This window comes from Macaca nemestrina, chromosome 5 (assembly GCF_043159975.1).
Source record: "Macaca nemestrina isolate mMacNem1 chromosome 5, mMacNem.hap1, whole genome shotgun sequence".
In the NCBI taxonomy this organism is placed as follows: Eukaryota; Metazoa; Chordata; class Mammalia; order Primates; family Cercopithecidae; genus Macaca; species Macaca nemestrina.
This window is the reverse complement of record NC_092129.1, coordinates 103,045,589-103,063,329: the sequence shown is the minus strand read 5'-3', so window position 1 is coordinate 103,063,329 and position 17,741 is coordinate 103,045,589. Positions and strand designations below refer to the sequence as shown.

At 41.5% G+C, this 17,741-nt stretch overlaps 2 protein-coding genes across 9 annotated transcripts in view; one reads left to right on the top strand and one right to left on the bottom strand.

Annotated features, from left to right (window-relative positions):
• Positions 1-13,940, bottom strand: part of LOC105495768 (phosphoglucomutase 3) — a 42,130-nt gene extending 28,190 nt beyond the window's left edge. For 4 of the 5 annotated variants that reach the window (XR_011623588.1, XR_011623587.1, XM_071096806.1 and 1 more), the window contains exons 1-7: positions 13,824-13,940; positions 11,448-11,653; positions 9,246-9,430; positions 7,647-7,714; positions 3,531-3,664; positions 2,424-2,619; positions 196-353 (exon numbers count right to left, since the gene is read on the bottom strand). Coding sequence is in view for 3 of the 5 variants with exons in the window: in XM_071096806.1 (XP_070952907.1) it covers positions 196-353; positions 2,424-2,619; positions 3,531-3,664; positions 7,647-7,714; positions 9,246-9,430; positions 11,448-11,651 (945 nt within the window). In the remaining 2 variants the exon portion in view is untranslated. Of the gene's footprint in view, positions 1-195; positions 354-2,423; positions 2,620-3,530; positions 3,665-7,646; positions 7,715-9,245; positions 9,431-11,447; positions 11,654-11,825; positions 12,188-13,823 lie in introns of those variants that run through there. The other variant, XM_011765511.3, reaches the window with a different exon arrangement.
• A 32-nt stretch (positions 13,941-13,972) lies between these two features.
• On the top strand, positions 13,973-17,205 carry LOC105495747 (RWD domain containing 2A). Of its 4 annotated transcripts, none has more exons than XM_011765477.3 (3): positions 13,973-14,091; positions 14,982-15,322; positions 16,263-17,205. In XM_011765477.3, exons 2-3 carry the CDS (start codon positions 15,122-15,124, stop codon positions 16,938-16,940), a joined length of 879 nt encoding a protein of 292 aa, XP_011763779.1. In that variant the 5' UTR covers positions 13,973-14,091; positions 14,982-15,121; the 3' UTR covers positions 16,941-17,205. The 4 variants fall into 4 exon arrangements, with proteins under 4 accessions (XP_011763779.1, XP_011763781.1, XP_011763787.1 ...); XM_011765479.3 differs by lacking the exon at positions 13,973-14,091 and adding an exon at positions 14,270-14,405; XM_011765485.3 differs by lacking the exon at positions 13,973-14,091 and having other exon boundaries at positions 15,197-15,322; positions 15,849-17,205.
• The last annotated feature ends 536 nt before the right edge of the window (positions 17,206-17,741 follow it).

Sequence of the window (17,741 nt, the reverse complement as noted above, 5' to 3'; positions counted from 1 at the left end):
GAAGAAAAGAGTACCTTCAGGTTCCAAAGCCTCAAATGTTCAAATGACTGGGTATTACCACTGCTCTTTTTTGAATTTTCTGCCCATTAATGTAAAGAATTTGTCATAAATTTTGCCTTTCTGACAAATAACAATAAAATATGGAACTATTTCACTAAGTCTTGTTTTAGAGGGTAGCCAATCCCCCCACCATACCTCCACCAGGAGCTCTTTAAGGAAACTGCTAATTAACGTTGCTATCTTGTCTCCATCTATGAGATGAAAGTGGCCATCTGCATCATGGTAGTAATAAACAATTCTGTCTGCATCTCCATCAAAAGAACAGCATCTTTCATTGGACTTAATTTCCATTCCTAGCACACAGGATAATTTACATGCATTTCAGTCTAAGAATTTATTATAAAGAGTTTTAGAATTTTCTCTTAAAATTATCCTCCTAAAAATCAATGTCTTAATCTTTAACTAGTATATAATCTTTAAATAGTACATAGTTTATTAGTGATTTTTACAGGTCAAATTCTTTCACTGCAAAGTGAAAAAAGGAGCATTCAAAACCTATGCTGAAATATGCTATACTACTATTATAAAATTCCATTTTATAAGCAGGTTGGTTTGGCTAGACAGGTATCCCATAAAGTTTTTTTGAAAGCTACATTTCTGAATGTAATTTACCTAGCACTGTGATCTCCTTTACAGAGAAAAAATAATCAGCACTAGATGAGGTATGTGCTTTAATTCTACAGAAATGATTTTTATTTGTTCATACCACCAATAAAAAGAAACACTGGTAATTAAGAGCAAAGAATTATAACTTTGAGAGATAACTGGCTTATGAAATTTACATAAAGTTGCTGAAATCTCAGCAATTGTAGCATCAAATTTATTAGAAAATTTGGCTATTCCTTAGCCATGACAGCAGCAGAGTGACAAATCCAACATGAGGCAACTAAGAAGTAAAAGGCTTTTGTCAGGGATAGGATCATAAGATTGACAAAAGGACATGATGCAAGCTTCAGGAAAGCAAGGACTATGGTTTTGTTCATACTGTAGTCCCAAAGCCTAGAGCATAGAGAGTAAGAGCTCAGTATTTAACAAATGGATAAATAAGTGGCAGAACTGAACTGTCAAGTAAATGTCAAAACAAGCAATTTAATGAAAAGGAGCTCAAATTGGTTGACTACACTGACATTTTAAATGCTTATTAAGTAAGGCATAATAACATGAATGAATGAGGCAACTGGATGATGAAGTCTGTAGAGTTCTAGAATGCATGTCCTATTTAAGGGGGGCAGCATCTATCTGACTGCAGTGGACTAATGCCATGTGTGAACATTTTCTGATTTTGGTAAAGAGATGCTAGAGATTCCAATATGTAAGAGAAGTCACGGAATTTTTAAACAGTGGCACACAGACAAACACACAAATACAGCCAAACAAAACATAACTGCAAGTCAGGTTTGTCCTAAGCAAATAATGTAGGGTCTATAATGCAGATAAATCCAGAACACCTCTTACTACAACTAAAATCTGAAGAAAAGTTCCTCCTCCTACTCTGCACTGAGTGGAAAACACTGATTACTAACAACTGTATAAGCAGTTACATTCGCTTTCCATAGTGTATCTAATTCAGACAAGGTATCTAATAATACTTACTATGCTACCCTCTAGACCTGATTCTCCAAAAGGGATCCCCAGACAAGCACCGTGAACAAAGCCTGCAAACTTGATAGAAATGCAAATTTCTAGGCCAGGCGCGGTGGCTTAAGCCTGTAATCCCAGCACTTTGGGAGGCCGAGACGGGCGGATCACAAGGTCAGGAGATCGAGACCATCCTGGCTAACACGGTGAAACCCCGACTATACTAAAAAATACAAAAAACTACCCAGGCGCGGTGGCGGGCACCTGTAGTCCCAGCTACTCGGGAGGCTGAGGCAGGAGAATGGCTAAACCCCGGGAGGCGGAGCTTGCAGTGAGCTGAGATCCGGCCACTGCACTCCAGCCTGGGCGACAGAGCGAGACTCCGTCTCAAAAAAAAAAAAAAAAATGCAAATTTCTATCATATGCAAATCCTATGCCAGACCTCCAGAAACTCAGAAGTGGAGCCCAGGAATCTGTGTGCTAACAAGCCCTCAAAGTGATTCTGACGCATGCCAGTTTGAGAACCACTGCTCTAGAATGCCATTTCCTGACTTTGCTTTCCTCACCTGATTTCCTGTAGACTATGAGGAGTGGTGTGATTTACAGGCAGAGAGAGCAGACCATGTTTCAATTGCTCTGAGAATGGGAAGATTTCTCAGTGTCTAAATGTGGCAGAACCAGGACTAGCTGCATGATTCTTAACTCACTTTACCACCTTCGTTTATAAGTGAGATTGGCCTCAAAGAGCATTAAAAACAAATTTTTACAGTGCTAGTACGACATACCCTGTGGAGGTTTCTGATGACTTTTCACAAAGTCAGCTCCACATAAATGATTGAGTTTCCCCTTGGACCCATCATTAAACAGCTGAACTGACAAGCCCTGTGAGAAGTAGTGTTCCATTTCCCTTAGCTTCAGGGCCCCTATGCCATTTGCACAGTCAACCTTAAGTGATCTGTATTCATCTCCACCGCAGGAAGCCTACAAAGGAAAAAGACACATGAAAGAAAAATTTCAAGTTATAAAAATAAATGTGAAATATAAAGCATATATACATATGTGCATATGTAAATATTCAGTTAACTCATCTATTTTAATTTTTATATTTTATCAATTATAATTAATTTTATCGATTTTTAAAATTATAAAACACTAAAGTAAAATTTAAAAACACCTGGAACAATAGAAGAGTTTTGCTGATTGAACAACTGACAGCATAGAGCTTTGTTAAAATTTAGTCTCAATTAACAGGGTCCCTTAAAAGTAATATTACAAGGCAGCCATTCAAATGCAAGAATAAGCACACAGACAAATGGGCAGTAATGACATGTCATCCTTTTTACAGTATGTAACATCATCAGGCAGATTTGTTTTTTTTCTAATTGTCTCCTCTCCCAGCTATCCTCACCCCAAATTTTAAGTTCTATGAGAGCAAGGGCTTTTAGTTAATTGTGCCTGGTAAGGACATACACTTAGTATTTGTTGATCAAATGAATTATACTTCTCAAATCTCTCCACATTTAACAAGCCAATATACCTAGAAGAAAATCTCAATAGTAGATGCCTCAGGTATTAAGCCAGTAGCACCTACATTAACTAAGATCAAATTCATCTGAATGAATACTTATGATAACCATCGTCAAGACCCCCACCATGTTTTCTTCCCCAAAGGATCTCAGAATGTACTACGTGCTTTGCCAAGTAAACACCAATGTAAGTTAGCAGGATACATAGACCAGAACCTTGAGTAGCCCTAGAGCAAAACAAAAAAGGAGATATGCAGCATTTTTGGAAAAGGAAGGAGGAGGCATGACAAAAAGATAATCTGTTCAGTAGACTATGTTACTTTATTCATTTGTTTGAACTCTAACCATGTTCAATAAACTTTTCACCTGTTTGGTGAGTTCCACAAAAGCCTTAGAGAGTTTCTGGTAGTAACCTTCTATAGTTGCCTTTCCATATCGGCCACCCGTGTTTCGACAATACACCATGTAGTGCAGCTGGGGTGTTGTTAACAAGCCATAATCTGTCGTAGAAATACAAAAAGCAATTCACCACATTTCTTAACAAAGAGAAAAAAGTTTAAATGCATTCATACGTAGGAATTTCAGGGTGACAAATCCTTTTTTGTCATCTCAGACATCTTAGAAAACATAAAAATGATCTTAAAAAGAAATAAAAATGACCATTAGTAGCCAAAAAAAATCATTACATATAAACAGTTAATAATGTAAATATAAACCAATATAGACAAGTAATAATTGAGTTCTGTTTCCAGTAACATTGCAAACTACATAATTCAGATGAATCGTCCTCCTGGAAACAACTAAAATGCTAGATAAAAGATAAAAATCTCCTTTTAAAAAGAACTACAGTGCTGACAAGTTACAGAATTATCAGGCCGAAACATACCTGAAGGCAAGAACTTCAAGATCTAAGCTAGTCTGGAAGCCAGTTTTGTTCTGAATTAATTCCTCTAAACTAGAAATTGAGCTACGGTTTTCAGAGCAAAAAAAGCCCACGGTGATCTAAGATGCAGAACCCAGTAGAAGACTCTCATGAAGCTGAAATCCCAAAGAACTATACCTTCAGTGTGAGGATGAGTCAGAAATTAATCACCCCATGTCACCACTCCCACAACAGTTATCTTAACACTAAGCAGAGAAGAGGGGAAAACCCATTCTTGAAGAGCTATTACCAAGCACAGGCCCTCGCATGAATATCCTGCCCAAACATACATAACCGCAGGAGTCCAAAGGAACTTTGTCATGATTTTTTTTTTTCTGAGATGGAGTTTCGCCGTATCGCTCAGGCTGGAGGGCACTGGCACAATCTCAGCTCACTACAACCTCTACCTCCCAGGCTCAAGGGATTCTCCTGCCTCAGCCTCCCAAGTAGCTGGGATTACAGGTGCCTACCACCACACCTGGCTAATTTTTGTATTTTTAGTACAGACAGGGTTTCACCATGTTGGCCAGACTGGTCTCAAACTCCTGACCTCAAATGATCCACCCACCTCGGCCTCCCAAAATGCTGGGATTACAGGTGTGAGCCACCATGCCCGGCCTGTCATCAATCAATTTAAAGTGAACCCAGCCATTGCCCCAGGTACTCAGCAGAAGCCAAAGACTAAATTTTACCAAAGGACTGTACTTTCATTGTAAACCTCAAAAACATCCCATAATTTTCAAAAAAAAAAAAAAAAAAGAAAGAAAACCAGCTTACAGTTAAACATAGCTAACTTATAAGAAAAGCACCATGAGCAAAAAACAAAGAAAAATGGATAGCAAACTGGACCAGTAACCAATAAGTAAATATTCAGTGACTAAACCTGTCAGTTGGACCTGAACCTCAAACACAACAATTTGACTGGAGGCAAAAAGGAGTCACTTTAAATTCTTGAGCCCTGAAGTGATTTAATAGAAATGGTACCTTATGAAGGCAACCTTAGCTCTGGTATAATGATGAGATGGGAGGAGATGGAGAAGCTCAAAAAATGCAAATAAGAGCTTAGGTTAGCTTAATGGAAGTGTTTACTAGAGGAACCCATTATTCTAAAAGACATGCTAAAGGAAGAAACAAAATAATTGTATGACCAATATCAAAATTACCAAAGAAACATTTACTAAATGACTAGTTTATGTACCCAATGAAAAGGATTATCTATCCAACTCATCAACTCAGAAACCTGGAATGTGTTCTTCACAGTTCTGTTCTCCCCATATACCACAAAATCCTTTGAATGCAATACTAATTTTTCAAGAGTGGCCTAGCTGGTCTCTTTCCTTCTTACAACTCTCCTTTCTCTTCTCTCTACAACAAACAGAGGGACTGGCTTAAATGAAAATGTGATCATATCACTCTCTTGCATAAAATCCTTCAATGGAGTCCCACTGCATCTGGAATAGAGCCCAGGTTCTTGCCATGACCTCCAAGGTTTCGTATGAATTAGCCCACCTTACCTCCCTACTCTTCTCCTAACCCCCATTCTCCCTACATTAACCTTTTTTCATTTCCTGAAATACACTAAGCTGAAGAGAGAAATGAAGGAAAACTTTAAAAAATTACCCTCAACATTTTCTAGACTAAAACACTAGAAGAGTGATCGTTCTAGAGATAGAATGAAAATGCTGAAAAAGACAACCATTCTGGGGATGACAGAAAGAATAGTTTGGGGCAAGGTGAACACGAGATAGAAGCAGGCCACCTAAGGGAGGACACCATTCAGACCAATGCTTTACAAATTGCAGGCCACAGCCTGCCAATGGGCCATGGAATTTACTGAGACACAAACCAGCATTTGTGCATTTTAAACAGATGATTGCATATCATGTAGGAAGGATGAGCATTGTTTATTCAAACTATTATTTCAGTTATACATACAAGCACACATTGACATGTCATGACACATAATGGGTTTCTTACTATGGGTTGTGATACACAGTGAAACAGAAACAGACTACTAGAGGGAGGTACACAGCAGGTAGTAAAACATGTTTGATGAATTAATAAATGAATGAGGCCAGGCACGGTAGCTCATGCCTGTAATCCCAGCACTTTGGGAGGCCAAGGTAGGCGGATCACAAGGTCAGGAGATCGAGACCAGTCTGGCCAACATGATGAAACCCCGTCTCTACTAATAAAAAAATTAGCCAGGTGTGGTGGCACATGCCTGTAATCCCAGCTACTCAGGAGGCTGAGGCAGGAGAATCACTTGAACCAGGGAGTCAGAGGTTGCAGTGAGCTGAGATAGAGCCACTGCACTCCAGCCTGGCGACAGAGTGAGACTCCATCTCAAACAATAAATAAATAAATAAATAAGGTAGCTCAAGCTATAGCAGTAGAGATAATCATTCAGAAATCATGCAGAATGAAAGAGAGTCCCGAGGAATGTCCTCCCCGAAAGAGACAGAAGAGGAGCCAACAGAGAAGACCAATATGGAATAGTGGCCAAGTAGAAGCTCAAAGAAAGAGCTTTAACATTATGGAAAGCTACAAAGCCTTCAACTGTAAGAACTTTAAAGCATAAATTATTAAAATTATTTTTAGATCACAGCCCCCTCTGAGTATCTGAGCAGAGGTACTTGTACACTCCCAGGGAAAGCGCTTCTGCGGACAACACTGTACATCGTATCATGAGATCCACAGGTCCTCTGCAGCAGTCCCAGACATGCCACAGAGGTCCCTGGTTAAGAATCCCTACTTTACAATATCCACAAGATTTGGCAATAACAATGCAGATGGATGCCAGGGGTGGGCTGGGGAGACATTTATTTCACGGAGAGGTAAGGATAGAGACTCACCTGCAGAAGGCTGAAGAATGACAGAAGAGGAGGAAACAGACAAGGTAAGCAGAGCAAGCCCTCAACAGAGGCCAGACTGTGCAGGAAGGGAACACAGTCAGAACTCAGTCAAAGGAGGTTTCAAAGGTCAAGAGTGGATGTTTGTTTTAATGAGAAAGATATCACACCAGGAAAATATTCACCTCAAAACATAGTGGAGGCAGTGCCTTCACAATAGACAAAGTGTGAGAAGGGGATCCTAGTGTGTTGTTTCATTTAATTCTCTGTCATTTGATAAAACATAAAGAACTACCTGTCAAAGATATTGCCCATCACTACTTGACAGGTAACAGCTGATTTCACAGGAGACCAGCTATTAATGAAAACCTAATATTGACAAAGCTCCCCAGAATGATCATCTTCAAGTACTTAAAAAGGTTTTTATTTGAGGAAATTCAGCCTTACCAAAGTGAAGGAAGTTGTATTTGTTCAGAATTTCCCACCTATAATCTCCTATAGTACTGCCATAGGTAAAACAAAACATGCCTGCCCAGAAACAACCTGGAAGATTATATTTAAAGTTAGTATTTTTGTATCCAGGAGTTCATTTTTTAAATATTTTTTTGTTCATCTGTATTTCACACTTTGTTAAATAAATATACATTACTTTTGTAAATAAAAGTTTTTTAAAGATTGTTTAATTTCCAACTCAGGATAACTACATACCATGGAATTGACCTCCCAGAACAGTCACACCATCTATTACGGATTGTGAAAGTTTCTCACTGCTGGGCCTAGGAAAGAAAAGGAAGAAAATAATATATCCCATCCGGAAACTGGCAGGGTTGCTGGTTCTGCAAGCAAATGCCAAAATTACATGTCACAAATTTCAAAATAATAAGTTCCTTGTATCTGAACTGAAAGCTATAAACTCTGAAGATACTGGTAAATTAGAAGCATTTTCCAATAACCTTTCGCAATTTAGTTCTTGGAAAAATTTTGGCTTTTAAATGAATTTATAAAATAAAGGACACTCTTAACCACACCATACCCAAATACCTTTTCAAGTTTGACTATAGCAACATGTCTGAACTCTAAGAACAGTAACAATAAACATGGAATATACACAGTATGTATAAGACAGTTCTTGTATTAAGCCACCAAGGATAAAGAACCTGTTTTCCATTTTGTAAAGTCAGAACAAATTATCTATCTGAAAATAAAACAGATTAAAAAACTGCCTTGGCCAGACACAGTGACTCACACCTGTGATACCAGCACTTTGGGAGGCCGAGGCGGGTGCATCACGAGATCGAGACCATCCTGGTCAACATGGTGAAACGCCATCTCTACTAAAAAATACAAAAATTAGCTGGGCGTGGTGGCACACGCCTGTGGTCCCAGGTATTTGGGAGGCTGAGGCTGGAGAATCGCTTGACCTCGGCAGGTGGAGGGCGCAATGAGCCAAGATTGTGCCACTGCACTCCAGCCTGGTGACAGAACAAGACTCCATGTCAAAAAAATTAAAAAAAAAAAACTGCCTTGTGGGAAAAGATGTTTTATCACTTAGATTAGTTAATAGTTAAGAACAAAATACATGTGGGATGGCTTTACTGTGGTGGGATAACGTACTTCAGAACATAAGTTACTTGGCTATTTCTGCTACTATCATCGGTATCTGGAAAACCCTCTGGTAACACAACAGAGGGTAAGAAAAACCAGTCCAGGTATTGGAGACTGAGTAGAAATTTCCTTTTGAAAGAATCTCAGGTTAAAATCAGATCTTATGCAAAAGGAAATGCTACTGTTGCAAAGTATACTTTTCATCTAATATTTTACAAAAATACATTATTGTTAAGGAAGGCAAAAGCTGCGAAATAATATTATACTTTTCAGTGAGCTCCAGCATGGAAAAATCATATAAATATCTGAAACAATAACAACACAGATTATAAAGTAAATCTTTAAAAATAATGAGTTCAAATCATGTGTTATGACTCTGTAGGGAAGAAAAAAAACCTACAGAGGGAGTGGGAGACATTTATTCAGTGCTTCTCTTGTGTCAGGAAGTATTTTCCATATATTATTCTGCAGCTTGGGTTTTGGAGTAGGGTTTCAAACCAGAGTCAGACTCCAAACCCCAAGCTGCAGTTGTGACTTAGCTACCACAGCCTACTAAAAAGGTCATGCAGGTAGACATGCAACTCAGGGTAGTTCCACTTTACTTCTTTCCATTTGTCTTGGATTCAAACTGATACAATCGTTTATATCACGTTCCCAAAGCTTTTTTTTTTTTTTTTTTTTACCAGTAACTCTTATCATCACCTGGTATCTCTACCAATAACTACAAAGGCATCTTGTTGCAGATTCACAGCTTCTTTCTCGCTGATGTCAATAAGCACTCTCTGCATATCTTGTTCCTCAGCATTTGCTAAACAGGTGGCATGTTCCTCCCAGGATGGTGCCAACATTTCACCCAAAGGATCAACCAATTTTACACCATTGTCTTCCTTAAAAGAAAAACAAACAAGCAATCTGTGCATACTCATGAGCTGAGTTGAGAGTAGAACGCAAAAGCTGTTTCCCTTCAACCAAAGACAGTGATGGCTGAGCAGCTTCAACAATAAACACCAAATATTAATACTGATATTTTATGTATCTATTACCTCATTAAATCCTCATGACACACATAAATCAATTAAACTAATAATCCTATTTTTAGTCCAATCTTACTTTGAGAAAACTGAGCTTCAGAGAGGTTAGGTAATTTGCTTATGACCATACAACTAATAAATGTCAGTATTGATTAAAACAGCAAGTCTATCCAACTCGCCTAAAAACACTATGCCACACTAGCCTTTGTAAAAGGCTGTGATCTGTGCATTCACTATCAATAAACTGACTAGGGCACAAGTGGAGCAGAATAAGGGCACACAGAGATCCTTCTCGGAAGGATCTGGAGTTCTCGGAACTCCAAGAACACACTAGCCAGCTTGTCAACCAGCGGGTGGGACAGAAAGTGAAAACTGCCTCCCAACACTGTTCTGCTCAAATTCCTAGAAAGAAAATGTAGTTCACAGTGAATGTCACCTGAAAGAAACGAGAATCATTTTGAGAATGCCTCTGGAACTAGCAATAAATGTGGGGCTTTTCCTAGAAGTCGATCAGTCAATCAATTATGGTGATTTACATATTTAGAAATTTACACATTTATAGTGATCACATATTTGGACAAGCAATGCCCTTGTTTGGGGGAAGAGGAGGTTACAATCCTTCACAGACCTGCACCACTTTAACTTGCTGCTGATTTAGCTACAAAGGCAAAAATCCCACACCCCAAGCAATCAAATAGAAGCATATTATTCAAACTCTGTATTAATGGTCTACAGACAATACAGAACAATTACATTGTGTCAAGAGGTTGGCTAAGATATAGAAACAACCTAAGTGCACATAAACAGATAAATGGATGAAGAAAATGTGGTATATATACACAACAGAATATTATTCAGCCTTAAAAAAGAAATACTGCCATTTGCATCATGGTTGAATCTGGAAGACATTATGCTAAGTTAAATAAGCAGACACATGAAGACAAATACTGCAGGATCATAACATACATGTGTTATGTAAAAAAGTGGAACTCACAGAAACAGAGAGTAGTATGGTGGTGGCTAGAGGGTAAGGGAAATGGGGAGATGCTGGCCAATGAGCATAAACTTGCAGTTATAAGATGAATAAGTTCTGGAAGATGTTAATGTACAGCATGGTGACTACAGTTCATAATAATATATATTGAAAATGTGTTGAGAGTACATCTTAAGTATTCTCACCACAAAACAAGGTAACTATGTGAGGTAATGTTTATGTTAATTAGCCTGATAGTATTAATCATTTCACAATGTATACACATATCAAAACATGGTGTTGTATGACTTGAATATATACAATTTTTATTTATCACTTATACCACAATAAAGCTGAAAAAATAATTGTGTCAAAAAGAATACTTTGATTAAAATCTGTCACAAAGACTAGAACCATCAGGCATCATCAATATTCTGCCAAAGCTCACCTGTTTGTCCATTCAGAACAAGAAATTATTGCCGAGCTATAAAAACCTGTCTGAAAATGTTCAAAAAGTTTCTTTTCAAATCTTTACCCTCCCTCACCCATCCCCAATATCTTTAATCACTGCTAAGTTAACAAAGGAAACAATTTTCAATTACCAAACATGTCTTAAATCAATAAATTTGGAAGAACATTGTTATTTCTCTAATATGAACACTCCAAAAAAAAGACAGTATCTTTTCATTCTTTCCACACCCTTAGGAATCATGAGCTTAATGATCACGCTCTTAAAAATAAATTAATTAATTTTAAAAAAGTGGTTTCACATCCAATGCACATATAAATGAGAAGGCACATTCCTAGAATTAGAATTTGTACTTTAGGTCAAACTGCTCAGACACTAAGGCTTGGTATTGTAAATAATGGTCTGCTTTATCAGGGCACTAAACCCATTACCTCAGGATTGTGGGACGCTGTTACCATGACTCCTATAGTGGATTTTGTCTGTTTTGACCTCAGGACAGCTAATAATCCCATGCGAAACATGACATGATCAAGATGTTCTGCCTTCGTTCGAAATCCAGCAGTCCCGTATTGAAGAATCAGTCCACTGGGCTTGGCATGTAATGCTGAGTATTTTGTAATAGCACCTAAATCCATGTCTACAAAATTAAGAAATATTGTTTCAGGCATAACAAGTAACCTCTCAAGAACCATTTGCTTCAAAAACTGCCACCCCAAACAAATAGGTCTGTCTCAGTCTGAACCTCCTCAAAGAACCCTATGTTTGACAGAGCAATGGGCAGGAGAGTAAGTCCTGTGGGTTAGAATTACCTAGAAGATCTTGCCCAACTTGTATTGTCCACTCCTCGGCAGACTCAGAGCAGATATCAGATTGTCCCCACTCTCCTCCCATTTTAGCTCCAGGACTATTCCCGGACCCGGGCACACTTAAATTGGTCCACTCTCAACTAAAATGAAGATTTTACACCTATTCAGAGACTCCAATGAGCTCAAAGATCATTTCCTTTTACAAAAGGGGAAACTAACCTAAATTAACATAGATAGCTGGTGATGGATTGAGGCCTAAAGTCAGATTCTTGAGTGGACTGGAACTACATATCCCCAAATATCTGAGAAATCTTTGTGGTTCTTTTGCTATTTCTCCGAAACTACAGAGACATATTCTCAAAGGAAAAGCAAAAGGCAACAGTTTCTTCTCCAAGACTACCCAGATCTTTTTCCATTTTCTTAAGGACAATCAGGACACCCTTCTACGATGTTGCTCTAAAACTAGCAATATCTTCTTCCTAAAGAATGCCACCTTTCTCCTTTACTTTAAAAAATAAAACATCGGCCGGGAGCGGTGGCTCACACCTGTAATCTTAGCACTTTGGGAGGCCGACGCAGGCGGATCACCTGAGGTCAGGAGTTTGAAACTAGCCTGGCCAACATGGTGAAACCGCCTACTATAAATACAAAAAAAAAATTAGTCGGGCGTGTTGGCGGGCGCCTGTAATCCCAGCTACTAGGTAGGCTGAGGCAGGAGAATCTCTTGAACCCGGGAGGTGGAGGTTGCAATGAGCTATCTGAGATCGCGCCACTGCACTCCTGCCTGGGTGACAAAGGGAGACTCTTGTCTCAAAACAAAACAAACCAAACAGACCAGGTGCGGTGGCTCACACCTGTAATCCCAGCATTTTGGGAGGCCAAGGCGGGCGAATCACGAGGTCAGGAGTTCAAGACCAGTCTGACCAATATGGTGAAACCCGTCTCTACTAAAAATACAAAAAGTAGCTTGTCGTGGTGGCGCGCGCTTGTAGTCCCAGCTACTCAGGAGGCTAAGGCAGGAGAATCGCCTGAACCCAGGAGGTGGAGGTCGCAGTAAGCAGAGATCGCGCCACTGCACTTCAGCCTGGGCGACAGGGCGAGACTCCCTCTCAAAACAAACAAGAAGAACAAAAACATCGGCCCTTAGCCCACTAATACTGCTTTCTCTGGGATACTCCCATTAAGTGGAACTTGGGGTTTCCAACCTCAGCCCGTAGTTTTCCTTCAGCAGTCCATATACATTATACATTTCCTGGGTCAATTAATTCCCAATTAGCCCAGAGATGAGGAGCAGTCCTCCAGCTGCTAGCCTCATAATCTTGTTTTCTTTATTGTCCTTCATTGCTTCAATGAACAGAACTTACAAGAAATGGTGAAAAACAGTTACTTTTGTCCAGTTGGAAAAAGCTGGCATTCGGCAAGCTAATTTAGTTCAAGACAGTGGTCAAATCTCTTTCCTAAGGATAAATACATATTTGTAAAAACTGAGCAGTCAGTTATGTGTCATGATTATTCATAAGGGTGTAAACCAGTCCTGTTAACTCCCAAAAGCCATTTTTAAAAAAAAAAAGGTCCAGATAATATGCGTTTCAGGTCCTACAACTACTTTCAACGCGTCTGCGAATGCCTTTATTGAAAGCACATTTGCCAAATCCAGAGTCCACTCAAAAAGTTAAGGGTATCCCCCTACTCTCCATTCAATCTTCAAACCTCCTTAGTGCCTCTCTCCCGCCTACCTTCGAATTACCTGGCACTCCACCCTGAGGTGCTCGCCTAGGTCCAAGGACCAGAGCCCAGGCAGGAGACCCGCAGCCGGGCCCGACCAGCCCGCTAGCGGGGCGCAGGGCCCTGAAGGTGTGTCCTGCGCGCTCCGCCGCTCGGTCAGTCGCGCCGGCCCGCTAGACCCTCCGTCCGGCCGAGAATCTGACCTGTCCCGCTCCCACCGAGCCCTTGCCGACCGGTAGTTTCCCTTCTCAACTCCGAGCCTCGGGCCCAGCTTACCTCGGTCAGGAAGCCCCCTACACCTACACGCAGCGGAGAAACTCCCAAGCGACAACGTCTGCAGCAGCCAGACCTAGTCCTCAGAACCGTAGACGTGGCCCTGCGTGGCTTCCGGCTTGTCGCCGCGCCCCCCGGCCAATCACGACGGAGGAAGGTCCGCCGGCCCCGCCCCCACCTCGCCGCCGGGCGCGCGCAGCTCGCGCCTGAGGAACTGCGGCTGCGGTTCCGAGCGGGCTCTGGGGCTGTTTCCATTGAATGACCAGGAAGGGTGAGGCCCCAGCGGTGGCCCGGGGGTTGGGGCCGAGGGTCGCGGGCCCTCAGAGCACTGCAGCCGCGGAGACGCAGCCTCCGCCTCCAAATCCGGGCCTCTGGGGGCGGCAGGCCCTGCGTTCCTGGGAAGCCGGGGTTCCTAGTGGTCTTGGCTAGGGGCGGGGGTGGGGTATCAGCCCCGTCGCTGGGCCTCGGACAGGGCGACCTCGCCCACAGTGAGTGCCGCCGGCGGCCCGCATCCCCCCTCCGACGTCGAGGTCATCTCCCAAACCTTTGAATCCGGGAAGCCTTCTCCGGCCGCCGTCTCCCCGGGTACCCCCTTCCCCCAGCTCGCTGTAAACACCTTTTATTTAATGATCTCTGAGACACCCCCTACCCTCATCCTGGGTCCCTCGGGGCACAGGCCAGTGAATCGTAAGCGTCCGGAGCCCTGGGATGCGGCCCAAGCGAAAAGGCCACCCCGGCGTGGCGGGGGGGGGGGGGGGACGGTCCGCGAGTCCGAGACCGAGGGGTGGCGACTGGCGCTGGGGGTAACACCAGGGCTGGGGAACCCGGAGCCCATCCCGCCGGCACTGCAGCCGCTCTCGCCGCAGCGTCTGGCTCCGCCCAAGCCCGAGCCCCGGGTGGGATTGGAAGCCGGGCCCCAGCCTTTTCTAGAATTCAGGCTTGCAGAGCGGCTGCAAGTGTCTGCCTGCCACCTGCAGCGGGACAATTCCAAACACCTGTTGAAAGTGCAGATTCCCCTATCTAGTGCGGGGTGCGGGAGGCGGGAGCCCGGAGCCCGGGTACGCAGAATATGGGTTTTAACGGAGTGTTTTAGGGGATGTTGTGCATACTAGATTTTGAAGTCAGGAAATAAGAGTGTAAGTGTCCGGTTTGTGCCCCTAGCTCTCGGTGCAAAGCGTTCCTGCAGAATTGCTTCCACGTAAAGGGACCTTCGGGAAATTTCGCTGGACACCGGCTGGCATTGACAAACCCAGCATCCCTGAGCCTTGTGAGGTTTCCAGGCAGGTTGATTGCGAGGCAACATGTCTGCTTCGGTGAAAGAAAGCCTTCAGCTTCAGCTACTGGAGATGGAAATGCTGTTTTCTATGTTTCCTAACCAAGGAGAAGTAAAACTTGAAGATGTAAATGCCCTGACGAATATAAAGAGGTATTTGGAAGGCACAAGGGAGGCGCTGCCGCCAAAAATCGAATTTGTAATTACGCTCCAGATTGAGGAGCCCAAGGTAGGTGCCCTGATTTAAGTGTTTGCCAGGTGCCCAGTTTTTAACTGAAACATCTGGAACAGCTTTCTGTCAAGGAAAGATAGAAATATTCCGGGTGCATATTACCTTGTTTGAAAGATATGGAATGTTCTGTAAATTGTCTTCAGTAAATATCTTGAATTTTATGTAAACATACACACCTTTTTAACAAATATACCTGGAGTTTTTATTGAATCTATCTTGCAGTCTTATGCCGTTATTATTTTGTTCACTCATCCAGTTGGACTACCTTGCACATGTATCATGATTTTCATAAATCTAAATATCTCCTGTAACAAAACAAAACAGGCTTTTAAGGAGTAAATGAGTGGATTTTTTTATGGCACAACACAGAAAGCAAATACGGATGGAAAAATCTAAAGACTAAAAATGAATTTACCTCCATCTTCTGATCCATTTATCTCCAGCAACATTAGCATAGCATAGGTAACACGCGGACTGGGCATTTGAGAACCACTGTTGTAGCTATTTCCTACTCATCCTTCAGTTGTCAGGAAACTTCTTGGTTCCGCAGACTGGATTCTGTCCCGCTGGTTACACACTTCAATGGAACCCTCCACTTTTCCATGGTAATGCTTCTCACAATTGAAATTAAATACTTGCTATGTGTAATTATTTGTTTAATGTGTGTCTCCTTCACTAGGCTCTGGACTTCATGAAGAGCAAAAATAGTGTCTGGCTTATTCACTTATTTATCCCAGCACAAGGGCACCTGGCACATGTAGTTGTTCAATAAATACTGAAATAATGCATAAAAGGAAGCAATCGTGTATGTAAAGTACCTGGTACACAGCTGTCATTTAATAGTAGCAATAACATTTCTCAAAATCATGCAGTTGCTATTGATAAACTAGCTTATGGGATGTTATGGTATTTAAATCTATTTGATTTTCATTTTAAGGTGAAAATTGATTTGCAAGTGACCATGCCTCACAGCTACCCCTATGTAGCATTGCAGCTGTTTGGACGGTCATCTGAACTTGACAGACATCAGCAGCTACTTCTCAACAAAGGTCTCACTTCTTACATAGGGACTTTTGATCCAGGTGAGCTCTGCGTATGTGCAGCAATCCAGTGGCTACAGGACAACAGTGCATCTTATTTCCTGAGCAGAAAGCTTGTGTATGAACCATCTACACAAGCAAAGCCAGTCAAGAACACATTCCTCCGAATGTGGATCTACAGTCACCATATATATCAGCAGGACCTAAGGAAAAAGATTTTGGATGTTGGGAAAAGGTTAGATGTGACTGGATTTTGCATGACAGGAAAGCCTGGTATAATTTGTGTGGAGGGTTTCAAAGAGCACTGTGAGGAGTTCTGGCACACAATTAGGTACCCCAATTGGAAGCACATTTCTTGTAAGCATGCCGAAAGCGTGGAGACAGAAGGAAATGGTGAGGACCTGCGCCTTTTCCATTCTTTTGAAGAATTACTCCTTGAGGCCCATGGTGACTATGGATTAAGGAATGACTATCACATGAATCTGGGCCAGTTCTTAGAATTTCTCAAGAAGCACAAAAGTGAGCATGTTTTTCAGATACTATTTGGTATTGAAAGCAAAAGTTCAGACTCGTAAAAAGCTATTGAGAGGCCTATGCTTGTAATTTCACTAAGTCAGTATTTCTGTTATTAAGAGCAAAATAAAAAGGCTGGTGGCTGTGTAGCATCCTCAGTGCAAAACCCAGCTCCCACATTTTCACCTGGTAATGAATTTCAACTGACAGTGAAATGAATAGGCCTTTAAACTTTATAACAGTGCAATTGTGATGTTATCTCTAGGTTCTTGTGTTAAGTCATTCAAAAACTATTTCATTGTAAATTAATAAAAACAATCCATTTAACTTGTGAAGCTGATTTGATTGAAGGGTGATCCAAAGCCCATAGCTAACATCAAAAATCAAACTGCAGTTACGAATTGAAAAATATGATTAGCATTTGTTTCACATTGCTAGCATACGTGTGACACACCCACTTGTCTTTCATTATTGGAAGTCTAAATCAAGTTTAAAATGAGAACAGGAAGGACATGTTTACTTTTTTAAGACGGACTCTGACTTCGTCGCCAGGCTGGAGTACAGTGGCACGATCTCGGCTCACTGCATTCTCCGCTTCGTAGGTTGAAGTGATTCTTCTGCCTCAGCCTCCCAAGTAGCTGGGACTACAGGCATGCACCACCATGCCCAGCTAATTGTTATATTTTTAGTAAAGACAGGGTTTCATCATGTTGGCCAGGATGGTCTCGATCTCTTAACCTCGTGATGTGATCCACCCGCCTCGGCCTTCCAAAGTGCTGGGATTACAGGTGTGAGCCACTGCACCCAGCCTGTTTACTTCATTTCTTACTTTAAACTCATATTTTGAGTGTTTTAGTAAAACT

Excerpts from the sequence above, each read along its gene's own strand:
- LOC105495747 (XM_011765477.3), top strand. The coding sequence starts at position 15,122 with ATGTCTGCTTCGGTGAAAGAAAGCCTTCAGCTTCAGCTACTGGAGATG. Across the intron at positions 15,323-16,262 it reads TCCAGATTGAGGAGCCCAAG|GTGAAAATTGATTTGCAAGT; the intron begins GTAGGTGCCCTG and ends TTTCATTTTAAG.